General features: G+C 41.7%; 1 protein-coding gene across 4 annotated transcripts in view; it reads right to left on the bottom strand.

Annotated features, from left to right (window-relative positions):
• ACSBG1 (acyl-CoA synthetase bubblegum family member 1) overlaps positions 1 to 26,904 on the bottom strand; it is a 66,936-nt gene that overhangs the window by 27,132 nt on the left and 12,900 nt on the right. For all 4 annotated transcript variants that reach the window (XM_084641335.1, XM_084641334.1, XM_084641332.1 and 1 more), the window contains exons 2-5: positions 24,735 to 24,817; positions 5,566 to 5,783; positions 3,909 to 3,997; positions 2,200 to 2,320 (exon numbers count right to left, since the gene is read on the bottom strand). In XM_084641335.1, coding sequence (XP_084497461.1) covers positions 2,200 to 2,320; positions 3,909 to 3,997; positions 5,566 to 5,783; positions 24,735 to 24,817 — 511 coding nt within the window. The remainder of the gene's footprint in view (positions 1 to 2,199; positions 2,321 to 3,908; positions 3,998 to 5,565; positions 5,784 to 24,734; positions 24,818 to 26,904) is intronic.

Genomic DNA, 26,904 nt, shown 5'->3' with positions numbered 1-26,904 from the left:
ATGACCTGCCACCAGCCTCTTTGCATTTAAACCAGTGAGAGTAATGCTTTTAGGGTGGGATGTGAGAGGATTACAGCTGCTGTGGTTATCACATGAAGACAGAGATGGTCTCTAAAGTAGCCAAGCCTTGGTTAAGTTTTTTATAATGTTCTGCCTCATTTTAAACATTTTATATATAAACATATATAATTTAAAAAAATAAAAGCAATTTGGCAATTTCAAAGAAATAGAAAACATTGAAAGAGTGCTATTGTATCTGAACACTTAGCTGGTGTTTAGCCTGTAAAAATGTTAGGTTAGTTTCACCACTAGATACCAGTGCTGCTGCTTTCACTTCCCCTGTTGTAGTTTTGCCTATCCTTGCCAGAAGCATTTAATTGCATCATGGTGCACTAACAGCCAAAGTCGCACCTACATTATTGACCTGAACCATGGATAGCTGAACTGGTGAAACTGTACCTGTGTGGATAGCAATGGTTAGGCCTCCAAACTAACCATGTATTACTAGCATGATAAACCCACAGGCTTAAAAACAAGACATCTGTATTATGTTTGAGGCAGATTTCTCCTGGAAAAGCACCACAGAAAATGTTCAGCTGGATAAAACAGGGTTGGCCACAGGCTTCCTTTTAACTTTCTAGATAAAAACGTGTATAGACAAAAAGAAACAAGCATCAGGATTCAGATACCTTTCTCACTTGCTTTTGACAGTATAGCATGGTATTCAACTAGTGTAAATGGTATTCAAACTAGAGTGTCTGTCTGGATGTACGCCCTGTTTAGGAGTATCTTATCTCCCGAAATGTACAAAATATACCTAGTAGTTGGTGCAATCTGCTGCGTTCCAAAATAATAATAAAAAAAAAGACTCCTCAGAAGTATGTTTGACAAGCCCGAGGAATATGTTATCTCTGGCCAGAGGGACTTTATTGGAGTATCCAGAGAAGGGGCAAACTCCATCAGAGGCAGAGCAATCAACACACTTTTTCATTTTCAGCAAGGACTTCAAGGACACCTCTCCTCCTCCATCCCCGAGAGCCTTCTCGAACATACCACTGAAAGAAACACCTGACCTAATGTGTTCACTTGGGCTCAATCCAAAGACTGCTGAAGTCAGTGGAAAGATCACATTGTCTTCCTGGGGCACTGGATCAGGCCCCATATGGAGAAGCAGCATGGTCCCATTTGTAGCATCCAATAAGTTTTGCCAAAATTGTGACACATTCCTTTTAAATAAAGAGCTTCCCACTCTGTCCATGTGTTTATATCATGTTAGTCACCATGATATTGGACTGCAGTTCATACCTGCCTCAATAGTTAACATTAATAGCAGGAAGAGATGATGTTCTGGAGAGGGAAGATTCAGTCTCTAAACATCAATATCTTTAATACTTAGCTGGATGTCTGTTATAAAATGGATGCACTTAAAAGTTTCCTCTGGTATGATAGCCCCTCTTTAACCATTATTTCATTTGCTCATTGGAGACCAACTGGGTATACCACCGAATTCAATGGAAACTGAAGCTGGCTCAGTCTAAATGGAGTAAATTCACTGGGATTGAATGAAAGCCCTGTTCTGTTTCATTGCTCTGCAATGTGCAGGTTGTAATTCCAATTACAGTGAGGTAAACCTCCAATGATAGTTAAGTCGTGCTGGGAAATAGTAACTGCTCTGTAAGAAGTCACCACTGTGATTCCTGAAATCCAGATCCAAATAACATGAAATGCGTCAGCCCATAAAAGGTCACCATGTTAATCAGAACTCAGCATTATTACACTAGTTAATCCTATAGTGAAATCGTTATTGCAATGAATTTTTGCCATCCTAATCACTTGCATTGAAGCAGACTGTGATATCCCACTCAGAATTAAGATATGATGCTCATCATCAGAAAATGGCTTGTCAGACAACACTAATAAACTGGCTACTGTGCTATGTACTGGATAGAATGAGAACTGCTCAGTTGTGTGTTACAGGCACTGTATTTTTTTAATAGCTATGGAGATTATCCTTTAGCTCAAATATCTCAAGTATCTCAGAGGCCTGTGATTTCAGGACAAAGAAATATTAGTTCTGTCTCTAGTTTTGTGAGACGTTCCAAAATACCATTTTACAGCTAAAATATCTGATATTTGGGCTTTCACAGCATCATGAGCAGTGGAATTACATCTCAGAAGTTATAAAAGCAACCCCCATACCTGCATTATCTTGTCCAATTGTTTTTGATTTTCCACCACAATGATATTGGCTTTGCAGTCATAAGCAATGTAGTGGCAGGCCTCAGGAGAGTTGGTTGTATAGATGCCTGTGACAATTCCTCTGTTAAAAAAAAACGTGAATTTGAGGGCTAAGCAGGAAAACACTGAGTACGATACACTTTTCCCTTGATACTACAGTTCAGACACGCCGACTTCCCCAGTTTCCGGAGATGCTTGACCCCCGTTTTGCCCCAGGCGTTGCCCCCACTCCACCCTTCCCCAAAAAACTCTCACCCCCGCCCCGCCTCTTCCCGCCCCTACTTCGCCCCTGCTCCTCCCCCCAGCACCTCCTGCACACCATTGAACAGTTGATTGTGGTGGGCGGGAGGTGCTGGAGGGGGACGGGAAAGAGCTGATTGGCGGGGCCACCAGTGGGCAGGAGGCTGGGGGATGCAGGGGGAGGAGCTGCTTAGCGGGACCCACTAGGAGACAGGAGGGCTTGGGGGAGGGAGAGGAGCTGATCGGCCGGGCCCGCCAGCTGGCAGGAGGGCTGGGGGGAGAGGGGAAGTAACTGATATGCCGGGCTGCCGGTGCATGCTGAGCATCCACAATTTTTTTTTCTGTGGGTGCTTCAGTCCTGGAGCACCCCTGGAGTCGGCACCTTTGCTACAGTTGTTCAAAAGGGAAGAAGAATTTGAGATTGGATGAAACCCAGTGGAGTGCATAAGGGAAGGGTACACACAGTGTGCAGCATAGATGTGGCTGTCAGGCATGCCCCAGGTATTCTGCACAGCTAACAGTAACAGACACAAGAAAAGAGTCTGAAAAACAGCAACATTATGTGGTAGTGTGAATATCTGAAGCACCCAAGGCCTTGTCTAAGCTAGAGAAATTCATAATTGAAGCAATAATAGTGGAGGCTGTAGCGTAGGACTCAGCACTTTTACCCTACATGTTGCCTAGAGTAGCCTTAGACCATGCAATGGAAAAATGCCTAAGTCCTCTTTACAGAACATCCTCCAGTATTTCTGCCACTGATGGAGCTGCACTGATGGTGAATTACCAGTTTGAATTTTGCTGGCGTAAATGCACCCTCAGAGAGACCAAACCGAGAAATTGATTATTGGAATTAGACAGACAGACACTGTGACAGACAGAATTTGGCTGGTTAATACTTTGCTTGTCACTTCATCAATGTCATATTCTGCACTGGAACCAGGCCAGGGATCAGTTCATGGGCAGGCTCAGACGCACTGACAGGAAATTGGTAGGCTTTGGTCCATATCGCTCAAGGAACAGAGATAAGAGACAGTACAGTATCTTCTGTGTCTACTGCAGTTGGGGCTTTAGCAAAGAGGCTCATTTTGTGAGGTTTTGGATTGCTTTATTTTAGATACAGGGAAAGTAACAGGTCCCCACCATGTGACTGAACATACTTATGAGAAGGTAATCTTTTCAAATGAAACAATACTACTGGTCATAGTTTACGGGGTCTTTAACTCAACCCTAGAGGCACTGTGAGCCACAATAGCTCCAACATGTTTAGGGGCTATAAGAGAAAAGAGGTGGTTTATTTGGAGTGCACAAGGAGAATGAAATGTGGTTTCTCTTCTCTCCCTTTCTACAGGAGGGGATGGTCAGACTCTACAGAAGCAAATGCTACACTGGAAAACATTCATTCCTAGGCCTAGCACCGATCCAAAACTTACCCAGCAAAAATAGCTCCAACAGCTGACACGAACCATTCTGGAGAGTTAAATCCAAGTATTGCTACGCTGTGGAATCGTTCAAGACCAAGCTTAAAACAAAAGAGCAAACACTGGGATATGTAATGCAGGCATATTAGAGAGAAAGATATAGTCAACACACAAAAAAATAGATTTGGCTTCTTTATTATTTATGCATTTAAAAATGTACCCATCCATAGCTCTAGGCATAAGTGCAAAATGTATTAATAGACCATATATACAATAAAAATGGAATCACTGTCTGCAATTAACACTCCCTAAGTTCATGCAAACATAAGACTCTCCCATCCTTCACACCCAACTTCCCAGTCCAGCCCAGTCCCTCCAAGAAGGTCTGAAAAACAGAAGGGCTTTGCACCATGAACTGAAGTTCAACAAATATTAGACTTATCCCGTACTCAGAATCTTTACTAAATCCTTTTCACCTTGCCAGGTTAGATTTGTTTAATTATACTTACGGCCAGATTGTGGACTTAGTACATAGCCCCGAATGAGGAGTGTTGCAGAGCTGTATGGCCCTGGGGCATCTCTGTGAAGGATTATACTTCAAGTTCCCTAGGGAACAGGGAGAAATATGCATGCTGCCCTTAAGGATGTTCTCCCTGCATGCCCAGCCCACTCTGTTGGCTTGTGCAAGGTGGGCCATGAATCAGACCTCTCTATGACCCTCTATGTAATTTGCATCCCCAAGGAGCAAGTCCCCATTCTCAGGAGCACCAGGTCTGAGATTGTGCCCTTTTCCTACCTAGGGCCATACACGAGGAGAAGGCTCTGTGTGCCCTCCCTCCTGTGGCCATAAGGGATCAGAGCACAACCTAGTTGTTCATGTAGCGCTGCTCTGTTACTGTCTATAGTGACAGATGCCAACTTTTGTTGGCATTATTTTCTTTTGAACTCTTTCTGAAAAATATGCACTAGTTTCTAGAACATAATGAAAACTAACTAACATACTTGACATTTTAGCATCCAAAGATAATCTAAAGACCATGCCAACACTCTGCATCACAGACTCTAAAAAAATAGTCAGCCAAGACTCCTGTATTGCTCCTTTTCTTTTTACTCTTGTCTCCCTGATTGCAACTGCTTTCACAAGCAGAGTCTCACCTATTGACTTTGCCACTGTTTCTGCCAACACCTTTGCAAGAACAGGCATCAGTGCCATCTGCTACCATTGAAATATTAGTATCTGTCTGATATACAACTAAAATAGTATAATAAATATAACTATAACAATAATAATATATTAAATAGAAATATTTACTAATTTGCCTCTCATTGCCTTGGTCAATCATAAAAAAGAAAATTGCTAGCCAATTCAGAGATTTAAGAGACATAACTTGTTGGGGCCATCAAATATATGGTCCTTAAAAGGAAGGTAAATCCCAGGGGGCATTCCAGGATGAAACTCATCCTCTACTACGGGTTGAGGGGGTCTCATTAATATTTGAATGGTACAGTTACTAGAGATTTACTTCAATAAAGGCTGTTATGCAGAACACGCGACTGCTACTCTTCATAAGGACTGAAAACCCACAGGAATGTTTTCATGCTATGACCTGTAATAAAAAAACCTGCATAACGAGTATGGGTTTGGATTGTTGTTTTTTTAAACATTTACCTTCAAAAAGCTTTTGGCTGCTTTCCAGGAAAGATTGTAATACTCTGCAAATGTGATCTTTTCCCATTTTCCATTCTTTTTGCTGGCCATAGCATTGAGAGGCCCATATTTATCCACAGTCTCTTTGAACATCTGATGAACTGTTATTGGAGTTTGTGAACATGAGTGATCTATTCTCAGCTTGACCACACTATCAGCAAATGTAGTCCATAAAGGCTCTGAAAGGCAAGTTATTATCGAGATAGTAGATCAGTGAAAAAAATAGTGTGTGATCGTGTAATTAAAGACTACTATTATAATGCATATGCATGAAGGATCAAATTAAGGTTGCATGGGCAACTTTAATTCTGGCATTTCTAAACTTCTGCATGCTTGACTTTGCAACCTTAAAGTTCTTTTAACAGAGGGTATATTTTTTAAAAGTATAATTTCCTAATTTTTTAGAAAACTTAAAAATTGGAAAAAAAAAGTCATAATGTAGAACCATATTCACCCTCCACCTGATTCATCAGCAGAGTTGCGATCTTTAGAGCCACAGCACAGTCCATTACGACATATGCTAATGCAGTAACTGGTAGCAGCAGATGGCTGTACGTGAACATGAAACTAGAGGGGGATGGACACACACTTTGGATTTAACTACACAGGGTTCAGTCAAAGCTTTTTGACAAGCGTCAGGTAACTCGCAGAACGTAAGTCACACCTATAGTGCGCACACAGAACATCTGTTCCATTTTCAATTCACATGGTGTGAATACATGGCAGTGGTTTGCTGAGAACCGAGGGCATAAAGTTTTCGGTGAGTATCCCATGGTCCTTTATTTTGCAGCTGACCAACATGCATCCTAGAATTGTTTTTGCTGTGATTTGTGGGAAGCCAGGTGATTTCACGTTTTTTTTTAAATCCCATGTTTCCACTGTCTTCCCCCCATACATCCTTTCTGGGCAATTTCACACCATTTTTGAATTGCTGTCTTCTGGCATGGACCCAACAATGCTCCGTACTGCTATGGTGACAAGCACAAATATGCAGAGGCTAGTTGGGCTGTATTACAGCAGCCATAGCCAGATGACTTCAGCAGCAGACTTTGCCCAACACACCACTGAGCAGATGATGTGGGAGCAGGAGACTATTCTGTGGCAGACGCAGCAGCTCCTCCAGCTGCAGAAGAACACCTTGAGGCAATTGCAGCAGGATGAAGAAGAAGAGGACAATGCCAAGTCGTTGGAATTAGAGCACTGGTTCCTGGATCTGCCATGTGGCATTCAGCGCTGTTTCAGGGCCTGGGAAACCAGCATGGATTGGTGGGAGAGGATCGTTTTGCAGACCTGGGACAACCAGCTGTAGCGAGAGAACTTCAGAGTGGGAAGGACTACCTTTTCTGTGATCTGTGCAGAACTGACCCAAAGCTGCAGCTACAAGCACTGTAGTACCAATATGCAGTGTGCCATACCCATAGAGAAGCAGGTCACCATTGCCATCTGGAAACTGGCCACCCCAGAATGCTACCGATCTGTAGCCAGCCAACTTTGCATGGGGAGATCAACTGCTGGAGCCACTCTCATGCAGGCCCTATGCCACTGATAAGGTGCTGTCCAGCCAGGTCATAAACTGGGTAGTGCTCCAGAGATTATTGATGGCTTTGCATGGGGCAACTGATAGAACCTATGTGCCTATAATTTGACACACACACCCCAGCATGCCCCCTCCCCTCAGGATGCAGAATTTATAAACAAGAAAGGGGTATTTAACCCTGGTGCTTCAAGACCTGGTTGGCCACCGCAGTAGGTTTACAGACATAAGTGCAGGCTGGAAGGGTCCACAGTGCTAGGATCTTTCAGAACGCCGTTCTATTTAAATTAATGGGAAAAGGACTGTTTTTCCCTGAGGACTACTGTGGACATTAATGGCGTAGACGTAGGTCCAGTTATTCTGGGAGACCTGACTTATCCTCTGATGCCCATTATGGTCCTTTGGATGATAATTTAAGTGAACTAGAACATACTGTCATCAATGAAATATAGTCTGTGGATACTCATACCTCGATGCCTCTGTCATGCAGTCTGGAGTGGCTCACAGCTGTGAGTGCCTACCTCAGGGCAGAGTGTCAGAAAACAGGGCAGACACCCCAAATTGGTGGTGTATTCTATAATTAGATTTTACCAAGCCAGTAACAACTGTGAACTTCTGGATCACAGTTCCAATCTTACCATGGAGTCAAAGACACTACCCTTAGATGCCCCAGTCTATCTTTCCACTATTTTTCCATTGAGACAAATGGAACTTAGTGATAAATGGTCACTTACACCAAAGATCACACCACATTTAGGTTTCTCCCAGTTCCAAGAGACCAGTCACTTACCTCAGATCAACTGGTACTCTAGATCTTACAATAAAGACAGTATATGTAGCCAATCCCATAAAAAACTATCTAAAGGTTTATTAACTAGGAAAAAGAAATAAGGAAGTTATTTACAGGTTAAGAGTAACAGCCGTGTTAGTCTGTATTCACAAAAAGAAAAGGAGTACTTGTGGCACCTTAGAGACTAACCAATTTATTTGAGCATAAGCTTTCGTGAGCTACAGCATCTGATGAAGTGAGCTGTAGCTCACAAAAGCTTTATGCTCAAATAAATTGGTTAGTCTCTAAGGTGCCACAAGTACTCCTTTTCTTTTTACAGGTTAAAGCAACCAAACATATACACACAAATAAGTTATCTAAATCCTAAGAGTGCCAGAGTTTTAGTGATCTATCAATTCAAAGTCTCTTTCAGGGTGGACCCAAGAGGCAGCCCCAGGGGATCTCTGTCTTCAGTTTGGTGTTTCTAAACCTGTCAGAGTTCAAACAGCCAAAAAGATGGAAAATGTTCATGTGACTTTGTTTTATTTTTCATTCAGCTTCTAAGACACAGGGCAAGTTTCCTTGCACATAGTATTTCCTGATGCAATAGGGCCATTAACCAATCTTTTTTATTGTGATGTTCCTTGATGGCCCAACTGATTTTGATAGTCCTTTGGGATAGGCAGGGAACAAGTCCTGTGCCTGGATTCACAAGTTCAGAGCAAACATTCTCAAAGACATAAAGCAAAACGTACATGTTTTCTTATAGCATGGAATACCCACATTGCATGTGAGATTAATACAGGCAGCAACTTACAATCATTTCATAGAATCATAGAATCATAGAATATCAGGGTTGGAAGGGACCCCAGAAGGTCATCTAGTCCAACCCCCTGCTCAAAGCAGGACCAATTCCCAGTTAAATCATCCCAGCCAGAGCTTTGTCAAGCCTGACCTTAAAAACCTCTAAGGAAGGAGATTCTACCACCTCCCTAGGTAACGCATTCCAGTGTTTCACCACCCTCTTAGTGAAAAAGTTTTTCCTAATATCCAATCTAAACCTCCCCCACTGCAACTTGAGACCATTACTCCTCGTTCTGTCATCTGCTACCATTGAGAACAGTTTAGAGCCATCCTCTTTGGAACCCCCTTTCAGGTAGTTGAAAGCAGCTATCAAATCCCCCCTCATTCTTCTCTTCTGCAGGCTAAACAATCCCAGCTCCCTCAGCCTCTCCTCATAACTCATGTGTTCCAGAACCCTAATCATTTTTGTTGCCCTTCGCTGGACTCTCTCCAATTTATCCATATCCTTCTTGAAGTGTGGGGCCCAAAACTGGACACAGTACTCCAGATGAGGCCTCACCAATGTCGAATAGAGGGGAACGATCACGTCCCTCGATCTGCTCGCTATGCCCCTACTTATACATCCCAAAATGCCATTGGCCTTCTTGGCAACAAGGGCACACTGCTGACTCATATCCAGCTTCTCGTCCACTATCACCCCTAGGTCCTTTTCCGCAGAACTGCTGCCTAGCCATTCGGTCCCTAGTCTGTAGCTGTGCATTGGGTTCTTCCGTCCTAAGTGCAGGACCCTGCACTTATCCTTATTGAACCTCATCAGATTTCTTTTGGCCCAATCCTCCAATTTGTCTAGGTCCTTCTCTATCCTATCCCTCCCCTCCAGCGTATCTACCACTCCTCCCAGTTTAGTATCATCCGCAAATTTGCTGAGAGTGCAATCCACACCATCCTCCAGATCATTTATGAAGATATTGAACAAAACCGGCCCCAGGACTGACCCTTGGGGCACTCCACTTGATACCAGCTGCCAACTAGACATGGAGCCATTGATCACTACCCGTTGAGCCCGACAATCTAGCCAGCTTTCTACCCACCTTATAGTCCAAATACTAAATACATTCTTATAAGGTTAATACCTATTTTGAGCAAAATTAACATACAGGCAAACTGATCTGGTTTCCAGCTGTGAGTTTGTTAGGTCTTAGCTAATGCCTGCAGTCTGGCTGGCAGGTAGCCTGCCAGCATCACAGCCTCCTCATCAGAAGCTATTTCATGTCAGTTAGAATTGGAGTCAACTCTGAGAGGAAGTATCTGATATTCATTTTCTTTTTTATATACTATCAAACAAGATTCAGAGAATGGAAGTCAGTCTGATCTCTTCTTAATACTATGTTACGTTTGGCATAGGCCAGTAAACAGTAGGTTGCTATTTGGTATGAATTATTATAAATGCTTACAGCAATTTTTGTTATAAATACTTCAAAACAAACAAAATAAACAAAATAAGCTCTTTGCACATGCCAGAGCTTTAATGCTTTTTCAGTCTGATTGCTTTACAAGGAAGCAAAGGAGAAAGCAAACTTTAAGCTAGCTTGCATGACTTGCTATGAAACTTTGAGCTTTTTTTACAATATTGCCTCATAACAAAATATTAAGCTTCAGGACTAGAAAAAAAAAAGGAATTTATTATCTGATCTATCTTGGCATCTGGAAAACTGCCAGATGGTGGAACAGCCCAGCACATGCACAAGTAAGCAGGGCCTTTCAGTTTCCTGACAGCAGGATATATTCCCACTCCCGTGCTCCAACTGCTGTCATTGAATAATCTATTTTTTTATTTTCACATCAAATCTCACTTGGGGTTGCCAAAGAACTGACCTATCCTTTTCATGGGAAAGTCACAGATCTAGCAGTTGATGGGTCAGGGGAAAGGGAGGAAAAAGATTAAGCTGTGACTGTGTTCTTCCATAGCTCTTGCACATATGCCAAAATTGAAGCTGACAAGAAGTCAATTTCACAGTCTGGACATGATGGCTTCCGAAACGACATTTGTGTACCCAGCCAGATATGTCCAAAAATGGGTGGAAAAGCGATCCAGAGCAGCATAAAGACTCCATAAAGCTGGGATAGTTGGTATCCTGAGTATTCCATAGCAAAAGGGGATTCCCCAGGTGCGGCAGAGTCAGAGTGGAAGGCATAGTCTGGGGAAAGAGGATGTGGCCAGAGAGCAGCTGCACTCTACTGCTAGGGAAGTTGGGAGCAACTCAGAGCAGTCCTGAGTCCTGGAGCTGCTCTAAATTGTGCCTCCACCAAACCAGCCTTCAAAATGCCTTAAGATAGGGAAAAATGTGGGACAAAGATCCAAAATGAGGGGCACATAAAATTATTCTTGCAAAAACTTAAAATGTTGAAGGATTCATCCCTTTAGTGTAAACAGGCTATAACTTCAGTTCCATGATTCTTTAGTTCCGATGTAAATAACTTTCAGCAATAAAAGTGAGGGTACACCAGATAGGTATGCAGCATAGCTAGCTTGGGAACTAAAATGATCAATGCCTCTTGAAATAAGGTACAACTGAGATATATGGATTGAGGAGTCACAAAGGTAGCATAAAACCGACTTTGCTCCCTTGGTTCCATGCTGAGCCCAGCTTAATCAGACCAGAGGATACAGCCTAGCTGTAGAGAATTATAAAAATTACAGATAAAGGTAAAAGTAGAGAATAAAGACAGACTGCACAGGAAATTAAGTTAATGAGACTTTTCAAGTTCACAAGAAGTGAAGGAGGATGTGGGGTCTCAAAGAGAAGTCAGCAATCACTGATTGAAAAGTGTTAAACATTGCTTAAAAAGTTAGTCATTTGCTACCCTGTCTCACGTATTGGCTCCAAATAAAGAGTAAAGCAGAATGAAAACTGAAATAAGCTGTGGCAGATAGCAGACAAAGGACCACTGCATAACAACACAACACAACAATACAGCATTTCTTGATTAGAAATTTGCTCTCGTTCTAAGAAGAAAAGCTTGTAAGACTATGTGGAACAGTACCAGCTGGTAACCCCTGCCAAAATATTTAACTAGCTTATCCCACATTAATCATAAGGCAGCACCACACAACTGTGTCATTTCAATTTACCTAAGAACATAAGAACAGCTATACAGAGTCAGACCAGTGGTCCATCTAACCCAGTATCCTGTCTTCCAACAGTGGACAGTGCAAGGTGCTTCAAAGGGAATAAATAGAATAGGCAACCATCGAGTGATCCATTCCCTGTCATCCACTCCCCGCTTCTGGCAATCAGAGGCTAGGGGCACCCAGAGAATGGGGTTGCATCCCTGACCATCTTGGCTAATAGCTATTGATGGACCTATCCTCCATGACCCTATCTAATTCTTTTTTTAACCCCGTTATACTTTTGGCCTTCACAACATCCCCTGGCAATAAGTTCCACAGGTTGACTGTATATTGTGTGAAGAAGTATTTCCTTTTGTTTGTTTTAAACCTGCTGCCTCTTAATTTCATTGGATGACCCCCTGGCTCTTGTATTATGTTAAGGGGTAATAACACTTCCTTATTCACTTTCTCCACATCATTCAAGCTTTTGTAGACCTCTATCATATCCCCTCTTAACTGTCTGTTTTCCAAGCTGAAAAGTCCCAGTCTTTTTAATCTCTCCTCATACAGAAGCTGTTCCATACCCTTAATTATTTTTCTGCCCTTCTTTGTACCTTTTTCAATTCTAATATATCTTTTTTGAGATGGAGTGACCAAAAATCATTGGAGATTTTTAAAAGCAGGTTAGACAAACACCTGTCAGGAATGGTCTAGAATGATAGCTTAGTCCTGCCATGAGTGCAGGGGACTGGACTAGATGACCTCTCGAGGTCCCTTCCAGTCCTATGGTTCTATGAAAACGACACACAGTATTGAAGGTGTGGGATTACCATGGATTTATATAGTGGCATTATGATATTTTCTGTTTTATCATCTATCCCTTTCTAACATTCTGTTAGATTTTTTGACTGCTGTACCACACTGAGTGGATGTTTTCAAATAACTATCCACAATGACTCCAAGATCTCTTTCCTGATTAGTTGTAGCTAAATTAGCCCCCATCATTTTGTATGTAGAGTTGGGATTATGTTTTCCAATGTGCATTACTTTGCATTTATCAGCATTGAATTCCATCTGCCATTTTGTTGCCCAGTCACCCAGTTTTGTGAGATCCCTTTGTAACTCTTTGCAGTCTGCTTTGGATTTAACTATCTTGAGTAATTTTGTAATTTCTGCAAATTTTGCCACTTCTTTGTTTGCCCCTTTTTCCAGATCATTTATGAATATGTTGAATAGCACTGGTCCCAGTACAGGTCCATGTGGGACAACACTATTTACCTCTCTCTATTCTGAAAACTGACCGTTTATTCCTATCCTTTGTTTCCTTTTAACCTGTTACTGATGTATGAGGACCTTCCCTCTTAACCCATAACTGCTTACTTTGCTTAAAAGCCTTTGGCAAGGGACCTTGTTAAAGGCTTTCTGAAACTCCAAGTACACTGTTTCCACTGGATCACCTTTATACATGTTTGTTGACCCCCTTGAAGAATTCTAATAGATTGGTGAGGCATGATTTCCCTTTACAAAAACCGGGTTGACTCTTCCTCAACAAATTGTGTTTATCTGTGTGTCTGATAATTCTGTTCATTACTATAGATTTAACCAATTTGCCTGGTTCTGAAATTAGGTTTACTGGCCTGTATTTGCCAGGATCACCTCTGGAGCCCTTTTTAAAAATTAGCATCACATTAGCTATCCACCAGTTATGTGGCACAGAGTCCAATTTAAATGATAAGTTACATACCACAGCTAGTAGTTCTGCAACTTTATACTTGAGTTCCTTCAGAACTCTTGAGTGAATACCATCTGGTCTTGGTGACTTATTGCTGTTTAATTTATCAATTTATTCCAAAGCCTCCTCTACTGACACCTCAGTCTAGGACAGTTCCTCAGATCTGTCACCTAACAAGAATGGCTCAGGTGTGGGAATCTCCCTCATATCCTCTGAAGTGAAGACCAATGCAAATAATTCATTTAGCTTCTCCTCAATGGCCTAATCTTCCTTTAATGCTCCTTTAGCACCTTGATCATCCAGGCTTTGTTTGGCAGGCTTGTTTGGCAGGCTTCCTGTTTCTGATGTACTTAAAAAAATTTGCTATTAGTTTTTGAGTCTTTAGCTAGTTGCTCTTCAAATTCTTTTTTGGCCTGCCTAATTATACTTTTACACTTGACTTGCCAGAGTTTATACACCTTTCTACTTTCCTCTGTAGGATTTAACTTCCAGTTTTTAAAGGATGCCTTTTGGTCTCTAACCACTTCTTTTGCTTTGTTATTTAACGATGGTGGCACTTTTTTGTCCTCTTACTATGTTTTTACCCCAAATTAAATTGAGTCACTACTATGGAGCTTTTAAAAAGTTTCCATGCAGCTTGCAGGTGTTTCATTTTTGGGACTGTACCTTTTAATTTCTGTTTAACAAGCTTCCTCATTTTTGTGTAATTCCACTTTCTGAAGTTAAATTCTACTATGGTGGGCTTCTTTGGTGTCCCTCTTCTCCATAAGGATGTTAAATTTAATTATATTATGGTCGTTATTACCAAGTGGTTCAGCTATATTCACCTCTTGGACCAGATCCTGTGCTCCACTTAGGACTAAATCAAGAATTGCCTCTCCCCTTGTGGGTTCCAGGACTAGCTACTCCAAGAAGCAGTCATTTATGGTGTCAAGAAACTTTATCTCTGCATCCCGTTCTGAGGTGACACGTATCCAGTCAATATGGGGATAGCTGAAATCCCCCTTTATTATTGAGTTTTTATTTTTATAGCCTCTCCAATCTCCCAGAGCATTTCACAATTGCCATCACCATCCTGGTCATGTGGTGGGAGTATATTCCTACTTCTGTAGTCTTATTATTCAAGCACGAGAATTTCTATCCAGAGAGATTTAATAGTACTGTTTGATTCATTTAAGATTTTTATTATATTTGACTCTATGCTTTCTTTCACATATAGTGTCACTCCCCCACCAGCATGACCTACTCTGTCATTGCTATAGATTTTGTATCCTGGTATTACCATGTCCCATTGCTTATCATCATTCCACCAAGTTTCTGTGGTGCCTATTATATTAATATCCTCACTCCTTTTACTGTTTCCTTCGCTCTCTCTCTCTCGCTCTCTCTGTCTCATGTCCTTAGCTAGCTAGTACATGATACTAATCTCTAAGAAAGAGAGCTCGTATGTCTAGTTTTTAGAATAGGGGAAGGACATCTGAGTTCTATTCCCAGCTCTGTCACAGACACACTGTATGACCTTGAGCAAGTTGTTTAACCTTTATGTGCCTTAGTTTCCCCATCTGTAAACTGAGGATAATAATCATTACACCTCAGAGATGTTGAGATTTAATTAATTAAAGCTTGTAATGTGCTTTGAGATCACTGAGTAAAAGGCACCAGAAAAACTGAAATTAGTAATCAAGATGAAGATTGATGTCAAAAATTTCAACTGTAATGAAAAATGGAAAATCAAGGAGAATAATGACCAATACTATCCCCAAGGATACATCTACCACAGGCTATAATAAAATAAAAAATATGATTATATCAAGTTGTTATAGCGTGTCTGGACTCATAGGTTCTCTTTCAGTTCTGCCAACTAACTCACTGTATGACCTTGGGTTTAACCTCTTTGTGGTTTGGTATAGCTGTAGAATGAAGATAATATTATTTGCCTACCTCAAAAATGCTTTGATATGTTCAAAGCATGGATGCACAATAGAAGTACAAATTATTATTACTAGGTTGTCCCTTACAGCCCAGAAAAGTTCGTCTTCAATTATTTATTTATATTTTATGCTGTCTCTCTTGCAAAGTCTAGTGTTGCCTGAGACATAATTGTGAATCTGTGCTCTGGCAATGTTTATTTTCAGTCTGATGTAGCAAGTTAGTATGCACTGTTTTTTGCACTATCTGCTGTATAAATATCAACAGAATAGGAAGGGTTATTCAAAGACAAGACTGGAAATTCAAATTAACATTACTTTGAATAAACATGACTCCAGTAGATTTGTGCCTCCACCCTTCACTTGGGACACTTTCCAGAGATGGCTAGCAGGCAGCTCTATGAAGCAATGTTCCCAAGACCAATATAAGAGCAGAAGGAAATAGGCGGAAGTCAGTCATAGCACAACAATTCCAGTGTCCTCTGTCAAACTCTTTTTAAAGCAGCCAGCACTATTAGACATTTTATGGGTATACGTTACAAAACCAAATATTTAAAAATTGTGTGGAGAGTCCTCTATTAGAGCTTGCTGTAGAAGTGCCATAATCTGGAAAGTGTCTCTATTCCTGGAGTCACCGAATCATAAAATGGTGTCAATCATTGCTGATACCTGCTACAGATTAAGCATGATTTGCAGAATGCTTAAACTCTTAGTGACTTCCAACATAATACCCATGCTCTTTGAATGGATTGGATGACACGTAAAACCTAAGAGCATCTTGACATCCTGCAAGGCCAGAACAATCCTGACCCAGGAAGCTTCAGGAAGCAGTTAGCTTGATGAATCATCTGCTCAAGCAGGACATTCTAAATCAATAAAAAGAACAGGAGTACTTGTGGCACCTTAGAGACTAACAAATTTATTTGAGCATAAGCTTTCGTGGGCTACAGCCCACTTCATCGGCTGCATTCAGTGGAACATACAGGAGGATGATTTTATATACACAGAGAACATGAAACAATGGGTGTTACCATGCACACTATAACGAGAGTGATCACTTAAGGTGAGCTGTTACCAGCAGGAGAGAAAAAAACCTTTTGTAGTGATAATCAAGATGGGCCATTTCCAGCAGTTGACAAGAACGTGTGAGGAACAGTAGGGGGGAAAAAAAACACACAAAGTAAAACTATTTCCCCGTGTTTAATGACACATCCACTCCCAGTCTTTATTCAAGCCTAATTTAATAGTGTCCAGTTTGCAAATTAATTCCAATTCAGCAGTTTCTCGTTGGAGTCTGTTTCTGAAGTTTTTTTGTTGTAATATTGCGACTTTTAGGTCTATAGTCGTCTGATTTGTGTCCATTTATTCTTTTATGTAGAGATTGTCCAGTTTGGCCATTGTGCCAGCAATGCCCCTCTGCCATGTACATTGGCCAAATCAGACGTCAAGAATTATAACATTCAAAAACCAGTCAGAGAACACTTCAATCTCTCTGGTCAGGCTGAATTGGAATTAATTTGCAAACTGGACACCATTAAATTAGGCCTGAATAAAGACTGGGAGTGGATGTGTCATTAGACAAAGTAAAATTATTTCTCTGTGTTTGTTTTCCCCTCCTACTGTTCCTCACACGTTCTTGTCAACTGCTGGAAATGGCCCATCTTGATTATCACTACAAAAGGTTTTTTTTTCTCTCCTGTTGGTAATAGCTCACCTTAAATGATTGCTCTCGTTATAGTGTGCATGGTAACACCTATTGTTTCATGTTCTCTGTGTATATAAAATCGTCCTACTGTATTTTCCACTGCATGCATCCGATTAAATTGGCTGTAGCCCACGAAAGCTTATGCTCAAATGAATTTGTTAGTCTCGAAGGTGCCACAAATACTCCTGTTCTTTTTGTGCGTACAGACTAACACGGCTGCTACTCTGAAATCTAAATCAATAGACGCTCTTGTCCTATATATTTGAACCATCAAGGAGAACACTGAAAGATACAACCTCATGTCTATGTTGACAAGATGCAAGACTCAGGGTTTCTTCTCCACCAGTCATAATATTTATTGTTATTTCTCTTATCTCTTGGAGTTGGTCACTTAGGAAGTTGTTGATTATGCAATTATGGGTCTCCTGCTGCTACATATCACAAGCACATAGGAGGAAGAACAACTGTATTGTGTTCTAGTTTTCAAGCAGGTGAAGAAGAGCTGGACTTCTAGAGCAGATTGACTCCTTGTTGGAAGAAACATTAGGCAATACAGAGCCAGAATATGTTTTTTCTAATCTACTGTATTCATGGAGATAGCAAAAGCACATCTTTAAGGGAAGAGAACATGTTAGCAACACTTCTAGATCCGTGTCTCAAAAGAAAACTCCAAATTTCTACTCACTGCAGATGTGGTATATAGCTCAACAGTTCTCCAGAAACAAGTGTTAAATATCACATTACTCTCTTTATTATCCACACCAACTAAAATGTACTTCAGAATATTCCTGGGACTCATTTTGCTCTTACTTGTACAAGTTTTACACTGGCTTTGGTGGGGTTACTTCTGATTCACACCAGCATAACTGAGAACAGAATCAGGCTCACTGAGATTAGGCTGAGTCACTGCAGTGCTATGACATATTCTGAGGATCTGGAGACTGGAAACCAGGTCTGCAGAGCCTGGGGTAACTAATATTTCCACAGTACCACCAAGAGGCCATGGTCAGGGAGCACTGTGGAGAATAGGTGCTGCAGGAAATACCACCTATGAGATCCAGAGTGTCTGTATCCTGCTGCCTTCTGATTGGACAAGTGCCTCCACTTAACCCCAGGAGTTGGCCCAGGAAGTTGTTTGGGTAACCACACAGATCTTGGCCTGCTACAACGTCAGACTTTGCCTTGTCTCCTGATCTCTGACTCCAGCCTGACTTCAACCCAGATTCCTGCCTTTTGATTCTAACCTGGTACTACCTCTGATCTCCAGCCATAGGTGACTGGTAACGGCTGGGTGGGTGGTTGGGCACAATGGCAGACCCTCCCTCCCCTTCTCACCAGAGCCATGGTCCGCTTCCTGCTGACTACCAAGGTACCCTTCAGCAACACCCTCTTGACCATGGCACCCCCCCGACCACCGCCTCTTTGGTGGTTGCCCACCCTTAAGACCAGCCCTGCTTATCTCTCTTAGGGAAAATGGCACCCTGGGTGAACTTATATTTTGGTGCCCTGGCCCCTGCTGCCTCCCCCAGTCCCCCATCCATCCCCTGCATTGCCCCTGGCCCTTGCTGCCTCCCCTGGTCCCTTACCCATCCCCCCCAATCACCCCTGGCCCCCCTTTGCCTCCCTGGGCTCCCCACCCACCTCCCTATTGCCCCAGCCCCTGCTGACTCTCCCAGACCACCCACCTATTGATCCTGGCCCCTACTACCTCCCTGGGCTCCCCACCCCAGCCCTAGCTCCCCTGGGCCCTGCTGCCAACCCTCTCCCATTGCCCCAAGTGACACCTTGAGTTTCCTTCCGTTCACCCCAAGCAGGTAACTGCAGCTGCAGACTTCCCCGTGCCCCCTCTGGCACAGAGCTGTGCTGTCAGTCCAGCCTCACTTCTCTGCTCTGGGTGACAACTAGTAGGGCTCAGCAGGAGCACTTACTGCTGGTGCCTTTCCCAGACACGTCCCTTCAGCAGTACTCTGCCCAACTCCCATCCTGGCAGAAATCTGGGGGCGGTGTGAGATGCCATATCCCCCCTCTGCATGTGTTGCCTATGCCAGTCTCTGACCCTGACCTGACTAACCCAGACTCTTGTTTATGGAACTTGGCCTTGCAATTCCTCCAACTCAGGCCTGGTGAATCCTGTCCCTGGTGGGTAGGCCTCAGGCCAGCTCTGACCACTAGACATGACTGCCTACATCCCAGTCCCTTACACGTGTATACAGCTATATGAACTTGAATACCCTTTCAGTGTCTAATGTGACTGCTTGTAGAAAAAAACTGAAAATAGCTCTGCATCCTGGAAAATAAACCAAAGGATTCTAAAGGCGCTGATTATTCTGTTTCCTAGAGGGCTTTGTAAGAGCAGCAGCAAATGAAAAGAACTTTTCTGCTCCCACATAGCAGAAGCACGTGCTAACGTTGAAAGAGCCTGGGAAGGAACTACTGGCTAAAGGCTGAATAAGATGATTATTCACTTTCAGAAAAGCAAAATAAGTACCATGCATAGTTGAACTACTTGGTTTGAGCATTGGCCTGCTAAACCGAGGGTTGTGAGTTCAATCCTTGAGGGGGCCATTTGGGATCTGGGGCAAAAATTGGGGGTTGGTCCTGCTTTGAGCAGGGGGTTGGACTAGATGACCACCTGAGGTCCCTTCCAACCGTGGTATTCTATGATTCCATACTATGCATAGTTTCAGAGTAACAGCCGTGTTAGTCTGTATTCACAAAAAGAAAAGGAGTACTTGTGGCACCTTAGAGACTAACCAATTTATTTGAGCATAAGCTTTTATGAGCTACAGTGAGTATGCATCTGATGAAGTGGGCTGTAGCTCACGAAAGCTTATGCTCAAATAAATTGGTTAGTCTCTAAGGTGCCACAAGTACTCCTGTTCTTTAGGCATAGTTTGAAGATCAAATTGTATTAGAGGTATAGACGGGTGATGAACTCAGAGCACTAACTGAAACCAATGTGGAACTAAAAAATGACCCTTTCATACTGGTTTTTTTTAAATGCACTATGACGTAGCAAATTGTATATGTAGACACACTGAGTCCATCAGCAAAGTAAATGACCATTTCATCTCAACGGGGTTTGCACAACTAAGTGCATCCTAAAATTCCTTGGTGTAGTAGATGGCAAGGTTTGTGTCCCCTCTTCTTGTAGCTCTGATTGCTCCTGCCCCCTTTGGCACTTTTCTGTGTCACTTTATCCCTACTGAAGCATGACACTGATTAAAGATTACTTGTCTGGATTCTGGGGACAGCTGGCTGAATCATTCACTGCATATTAGAACTGGTCAGAATTTTTTTTCCCCCCTGAGGAAGGATTTTTTCCCCCAAAGTATTGAGAACCAAAATATTTTGATTCAGACATGCCTTTTAGGAACTGCAGTTTGGGTGCCTCATGGCCCCCTCCCCCCCCTCCCCCAATTCTTCTCTGTGGGCCGAGCTCCCTGCTTGGATTAAATTTCCTGGGATGTACTGTGGTCTCTCCCTCTGGTGGGGAGGCAGTGCTTCATGGAAGCCTGAGCCTAGAGGAGAATGGGAGACATAAGGCAAATGAACAGCAGCTCTCAAGGCACCACAGTGGCAGATCCAAATACAAATATTTCAGTTTTCAAGCAGTGGGTTTTTCAACAACAAACAACAACCACCAATTTCCCATGGAAAGCAGATGCTTTTTATGAAAAAAATTTGTTTAGCTGAAAACCCAGTTCTCCAGGGAAAAACAGTTTAAATAAAACAAATTTGAGTAGCTGTCTAAATTATTTATTTTCTGAACAGCTTAGCTGACTTTGTTTACAAGTCATTCAAGAACTGATCCTGGTTTATACAAACATAGGTATCATTCACAAATTTTGCTAAATAGTTTATATGAATTTATGACAGCCTATGGGCTTTCTGTAAACTGTTTACTGACTATTTGCTATTCACTTTTCATGGTGTATGACTGAACTCCTATGACACATAGTATTGTTTCCACTGCCTGATTGAATGGCTGAAAATTTTTTAAACAATAACAAATAGAAAATAATGCAATTTCTGGTACAAATTTTCAGCCATCCAATGGCTGAGTGTCTGCATGCTGGTGAATAACTATAAGCCCCCCCAAGAAAAATAAGGGAGTGAATCCTCCATGTTTATTCACAAAAATATTTACAAATCACTTTAACTCTGGGATGTAAATGATTCTAGGGTGCAGAATTCTGACATTCAAGTGAGACAGATTCTGGGATGGATATAAGACCCAAAGGTGACTATTGCACATGGTTCAGCAGAAACAATTGGTAGACTGAGAAATTGAGTGTGGGACTGACCAATGGAGGAGCGATCACAACAGTTCCAAGCTCTATTCTGGGATATCCCATTAAATGCATTACCCTGAACAGTTGCTTAGTTAGCCTATGCCTAAAACCAATCCCGATGTACCTTGTAAAACATTACCATTCATGATAAACCTGATGATTCTGCAAAGTGCTAAGGATACTTGACTCTAATGGGACATGACCGTGCTCAGCACTTTCAGGAGGTGCTCCTCATCAGCCAGGATTCCTCACTGTTCTGAAGTCCTCTCATTTTTGCTAAGAGTACAGTCATGTGAATCTCTAAGACTGCAAGAACTCCAGCTTAACCAATGTTCTTTCCTCCCGACACGTCTCGCCTCTGAAAATCAGTCCACTTATTGATTTTATTGCCTACAAATGGAGTTACGTGCTTAAGTTTAAGGAAAGGAGTTTGAAAGTCTGGGACTTTGACTTCTCCCTCAACCTTCCTCTTATGTAGAATAATGGAGATGATAAATCACGATTATTAGGCCTTTGAGTTCCATGTGAATCTGAATAAATAGCAGATGTCATTGAGCAGCAATAAAATAAAATATTTTCCTCTGTGTTTACTCTTTCCATAGGCTCCAGAAACAGTAGAAGGATTTTAAAAGGTGTGGGGAAAGACCACACATATGCAAATAAACAGCTGACGCACAAATACTAGATCCCCATGCACATGCTTGTCAATTAGTGAAAAGCCTTTAAGATGAAAAGCACTGCATATATCATAGTACTTTGTACATTTATATGTGTGTGGAAGGATTAGATTTTTATCCATAAATGTTACACACAAACCAATGACAAAATATTTTCATCAATGATCACTGAAATTTACAGATAGGCAAAGAAAGAAATGCTGCTTGAGAACATATCTGAGTCTGATTTAAGGCTATTTGTATTGTAACGGTTATAAAGCTTTAACTTTTTGAATCGCACCATCCCCCCCTTAGTTCCTGCAACTGTGAAAATAGAAAAAAAATGCTTAAAAATAAACATTGACATTTCTATTGAAATTACACTAGAACATCAGAGTTATGAACTGACTGGTCAACCATACACCTTATTTGGAAGCAGTAGTACACAATCAGCCAGCAGAGACCAAAAAAAGCAAATACAGTACAGTACTGTCTTAAACATAAACTACTAAAACAATAAGGGAAAGCAGCATTTTTCTCCTGGATAGAAAAGTTTCAGAGCTGTATTTAGTCAATGTCCAGTTGTAAGCTTTTGAAAGAACAACCATAACATTTTGTTCAGAGTTATGAACATTTCAGTTATGAACAACCTCCATTCCCAAAGTTCTACTGTATACAAGAATAAAAATCTAATTCTGCCAAACCCATATTTATAGCATCTTTAATCCAAGGATTTCAGAGCATGTTACAAGCTTTAATTAAGTTGGACTTATGACACACCTGTGGAGTAAGAATTATCCCCATTTTATGGTGCGGGAAACCGAGGCCCAAGAGAGCAGTAAGAACAGGATCGGGCTGTTCAAGTCAACACACATTTTAGTATGGACTTGAATAGGAGCAGTATCTGGCCCAGGGGAATTGGGAAGGGATGCAAATAAGTTAAAAACAAATCTTATAATATTATATTAGTCAATTTGGATGGCTTCTTACAACTGAGGTAAATCAGTAGTAACTCCACTAAAGTCAGTTATGTTGCACCAATGTAAAACTGGCATTCATGAGAGGAGAATCAGACCAACTATGTTAGAATTGGACCCCATTCTCATTCTACTTACGTAAGTTTTAAACCAGTAAGCAACTCTCACTGACTTCAGTGGAGTTACTTGGATTTATATCGGTTCAGTGGATATCAAAATCTGGGCCTGGCCCCATACTGTAGACAGGATAGAGTGGATCTGCTGGCTCAGTAATAAAAAATGAATCCATCTTTTAATCAGCAGTTTTATCCCTCAAGGTTATATTTCTAAACTTCAGTGTCCACCGATTACAACAAAAGAAAAACTCTCTACTAAAAAACAAACAGGATTCCCTCCTACTGTCTAGAACTAGGTTGTATACCTAGAGAGTAACAACTGGGTGTGGTGCTCTCCCTTCTTAAAGGCTTTCTTCTCGGACCAGGTGACTGTCATTATAGTTATTTCCTATATAACTTCTGAGAACATTCTTGAGCATTCAGTCCCCAACTTTCCCTTGTGACTCAGCACTTGTACTTGTGTATGATCTCAAAACACAAAGTTTGTTATCTGTCAAGCAGAAAGTTAACATGGACTCTGGACCCTGCTACAGGTTCATTGACACAAAATGGCAAAACAAAGTTAACAAAAACTTACATAAGGCCCTGATTCAGTAAAGTATTTGGACAACTCGTGCTTAAAGTCAGGTGCATGTCAAGTACTTAGCCGAATCAGAGCCTTAGTAACTATCAATACATGTAATGTGTCCCCCAAAAGGTCCTATCAAATATTTCTGAACTCTGAACATTGGACAATTAGCGACCACATTTGACTATTCTAATTTGTAATTGGCTTTACAGAATGAATCTGCCAGCTGTCCATGCCTTTGTTAAATAAAAACCCTTTTCTGTGAGCCTAGAATGGCTTTTCTGTAGCTAAAAATCTGCTTACAAGATTCCTGTGGAGCACCTCCATTTCTTCATCTTACAGTCTACTGTTATTGCCTAATACATACAATTCTGTAAGGGTTCCTATTATTTCAAAACTTGTGAACAGGCTGCAGCGGCAAAGCTAACAGGGGACCCTTGTGAGATTCTGCCTACAATTAGATTAATTTTTTCACTTTTATGTAGTAATTCTCCCAAAGCCAGACGAAGGCCACTCTGCAGCCTGGTGAAATTGGTCAGGTCACATGGGTTTACACAAACCTCCCAGCAGTTTTGAGTCACCCTGATTTACCACAGTTAAAGTTTTATTTTCATTCTTCATCACTCCTCACCATCCCATCAGCCATGCATGTGACACCCAGCCATGAACTTCATTCAGTACAATCTGCAAGACTATACAAAGGCCAAATGAACACACTAGTAGGAGATTACTAGAAAAGGATCCCTTAAATATGGGGCAGCTACCACTACCCATAATATGCTATTAATGCAAATTTCTCTCTCAATTCAGGTTTCTTCCCTGTTTAATAAATCATGCAGAATATCATGACTTCTCCAGTCACTACTATCACTGGAACAAATGAAACAAGCGGTAATGTCCCAAGTTTTCAAACAAATGTCCTTTATTTGCTTACCTGGGGGTTCTTTGCCTTTATCTTGGATCTTCTCAGAATAAGTTAGTGATTCTTTTGAGATTTTCTGTTTATCTGTCAGTGTTCTAAGACAAAAGACACAGTTATAAAAAAGTTATCTATAGAGTAACTTTAAAAGTCAGCTAGTAAATACTACATAAGGGAGAGATTATATGGCTCCTGGGAATGGGGAGCCTTTTCACCTCTTGGTCACTGTTTCTAATATGACCACACTAGTGACTGAAAGCATTTCTTATCTGATGGCTGATACTCTCATTTCACATGGTTTAGATTATGAAATCTCAGTCCAAATCTACTGAATAAAGTTAATATCATTTCACATGGTTTAGATTATGAAATCTCAGTCCAAATCTACTGAATAAAGTTAATATCAAATACATCATTACGCTGGGCACTAATTGACCTGTTGTTGGCAGTCACAGCAGAACGGACATGAATTGTACAAGTATAAATTGTGAGCATGTTGGTAATACAGTATGTGGAAGATTTCACTGCTGATATCTGTACTATATCTGTTAAAGGGATTAAAAACAAGTTGCAGAGACTCTTAGTTCCAAATACTATTAATCTAGCACCTGGTACAAACAATTAAAAAAAAAACAACTTTGTCAACGCAACAGAATCTTTATCACAAGGATGAAATTCACCCCTCCACAGAAGTTTGTTGCAGGGTTGCAAACAACGTATACTCTATACTTGCCTTTGCACACACGTAAAACACAATGGCCACTGGAACAAAAACCAGCTGGCTACTTCAAGTATTAAGGGTTGTTTGAGCCTTTAAGTCCCTGCTCCAGGAGGCTGACTCAGGCACAATGAGACGGGTCCTCTATTGCATCACACTTGTGCATCCACCTAGCACAAACATCAAGGACTACACAATGCTATAGAATCAGAATTCTCCCATCATTACACCAGTGATAGCATTGTAAATGAGTGGAGGCTTTGAATTTGGGAGCTTTTTATGCCCATGTTGCACAGGTGTAAATGATGGCACAAGCTGCAAGGCACTGGAGAATCAAGCCCATTGCATCACACTTGGAGAAGTTGCAGCATCTGCTCTCCTGTGTGCCTAGCCAGATCTGCTGGCTGGCATAGTTGGTATAGTGCAGTACTTTGTAAAAATTGATGTGATCAACAATGCTCATATTTATACTTTAAAAAAAAAAAAACACCGACAATCCAAATTGGGAGCAAAAAGCTTTGGTGTCCAATGATTCATGAACATTACTAAAATGGTTTTAGAAACATTAGAATAATGCCAGTATTACTTTTCTCCTACTGCCAGATATTCCAGGCAGCAGTGCAGGATTCCCATCACTGAGAAAGAGCTTATGTAGTAGCTCAACCTCAGCAGCCTGCAGAGTCTCCATGAGCAGACCTCTTAATGGTCAATGAGTGGAGCCTTTAGAAAAGTGTTTCTCAAATTCAGCCACCAGTGGTTTTTCTGCAGTCACAGATTTCTGGGTGGTGATTTGCAAGGGCAAAGCAATGGCTCCTCCTTCAGGGCCACAAGCAGGGGTTGGCCCCTGCTCCCCTCTGGAGCCACAAACACCAGAGGAGCAGGCAGCTGGTGTGAATTCCCCACCTTCCTGGGACAGTGAACTCGGGCTTCAGCTCTGTGGTGGTAGGCTCTGGGTGTGGAGCCCTGGCCACATGGTGGCAGAAGCCACAGTGCTGGCCCTGGGGTCACCCCTCCCAGCATCACCTCTGGCCCCTGTTGCCTCCTTCAGGCACAGGCCCCATCCACAACCATGGGATCCCAGGATCCGGTCGTGGAGCTTCAGGCTCTGGACCCCAACCACAGGTACCAGCCCTTGGCTCACCACCCCACCCCATCACTCCTAGCCCTCGCTGCCTCCTCTGACCCTTCATTCATCCCCCCATGACCCTGCTGCCTCCCTACCCACCTCCCCATCCAGGGCTTAATTTGTCCCCACCTTGATGGGGCTGAGTAAGTCTGCTTGTGAAAATGGATATTTGTATGTTTGTTAATATCTCTCTTCACAGCAGACTTAGTAGCTAGATGGGAGGCTGTGAAAAGGAACATACAAATATCAATTTTCACAGCAGCAGACTTACCAGCTAGCAAGTTTTAAAAAAGCAACCAAAAAAGCAAAAAAAAAAAACAACAACAAAAGACAAGAATGTG

This window comes from Lepidochelys olivacea (genome assembly GCF_965140295.1).
Source record: "Lepidochelys olivacea isolate rLepOli2 genome assembly, chromosome: 10".
Lineage (NCBI taxonomy): Eukaryota > Metazoa > Chordata > Testudines > Cheloniidae > Lepidochelys > Lepidochelys olivacea.
The sequence above is the reverse complement of the archived record's forward strand: the minus strand, read 5'-3'. Positions and strand labels throughout refer to the sequence as shown.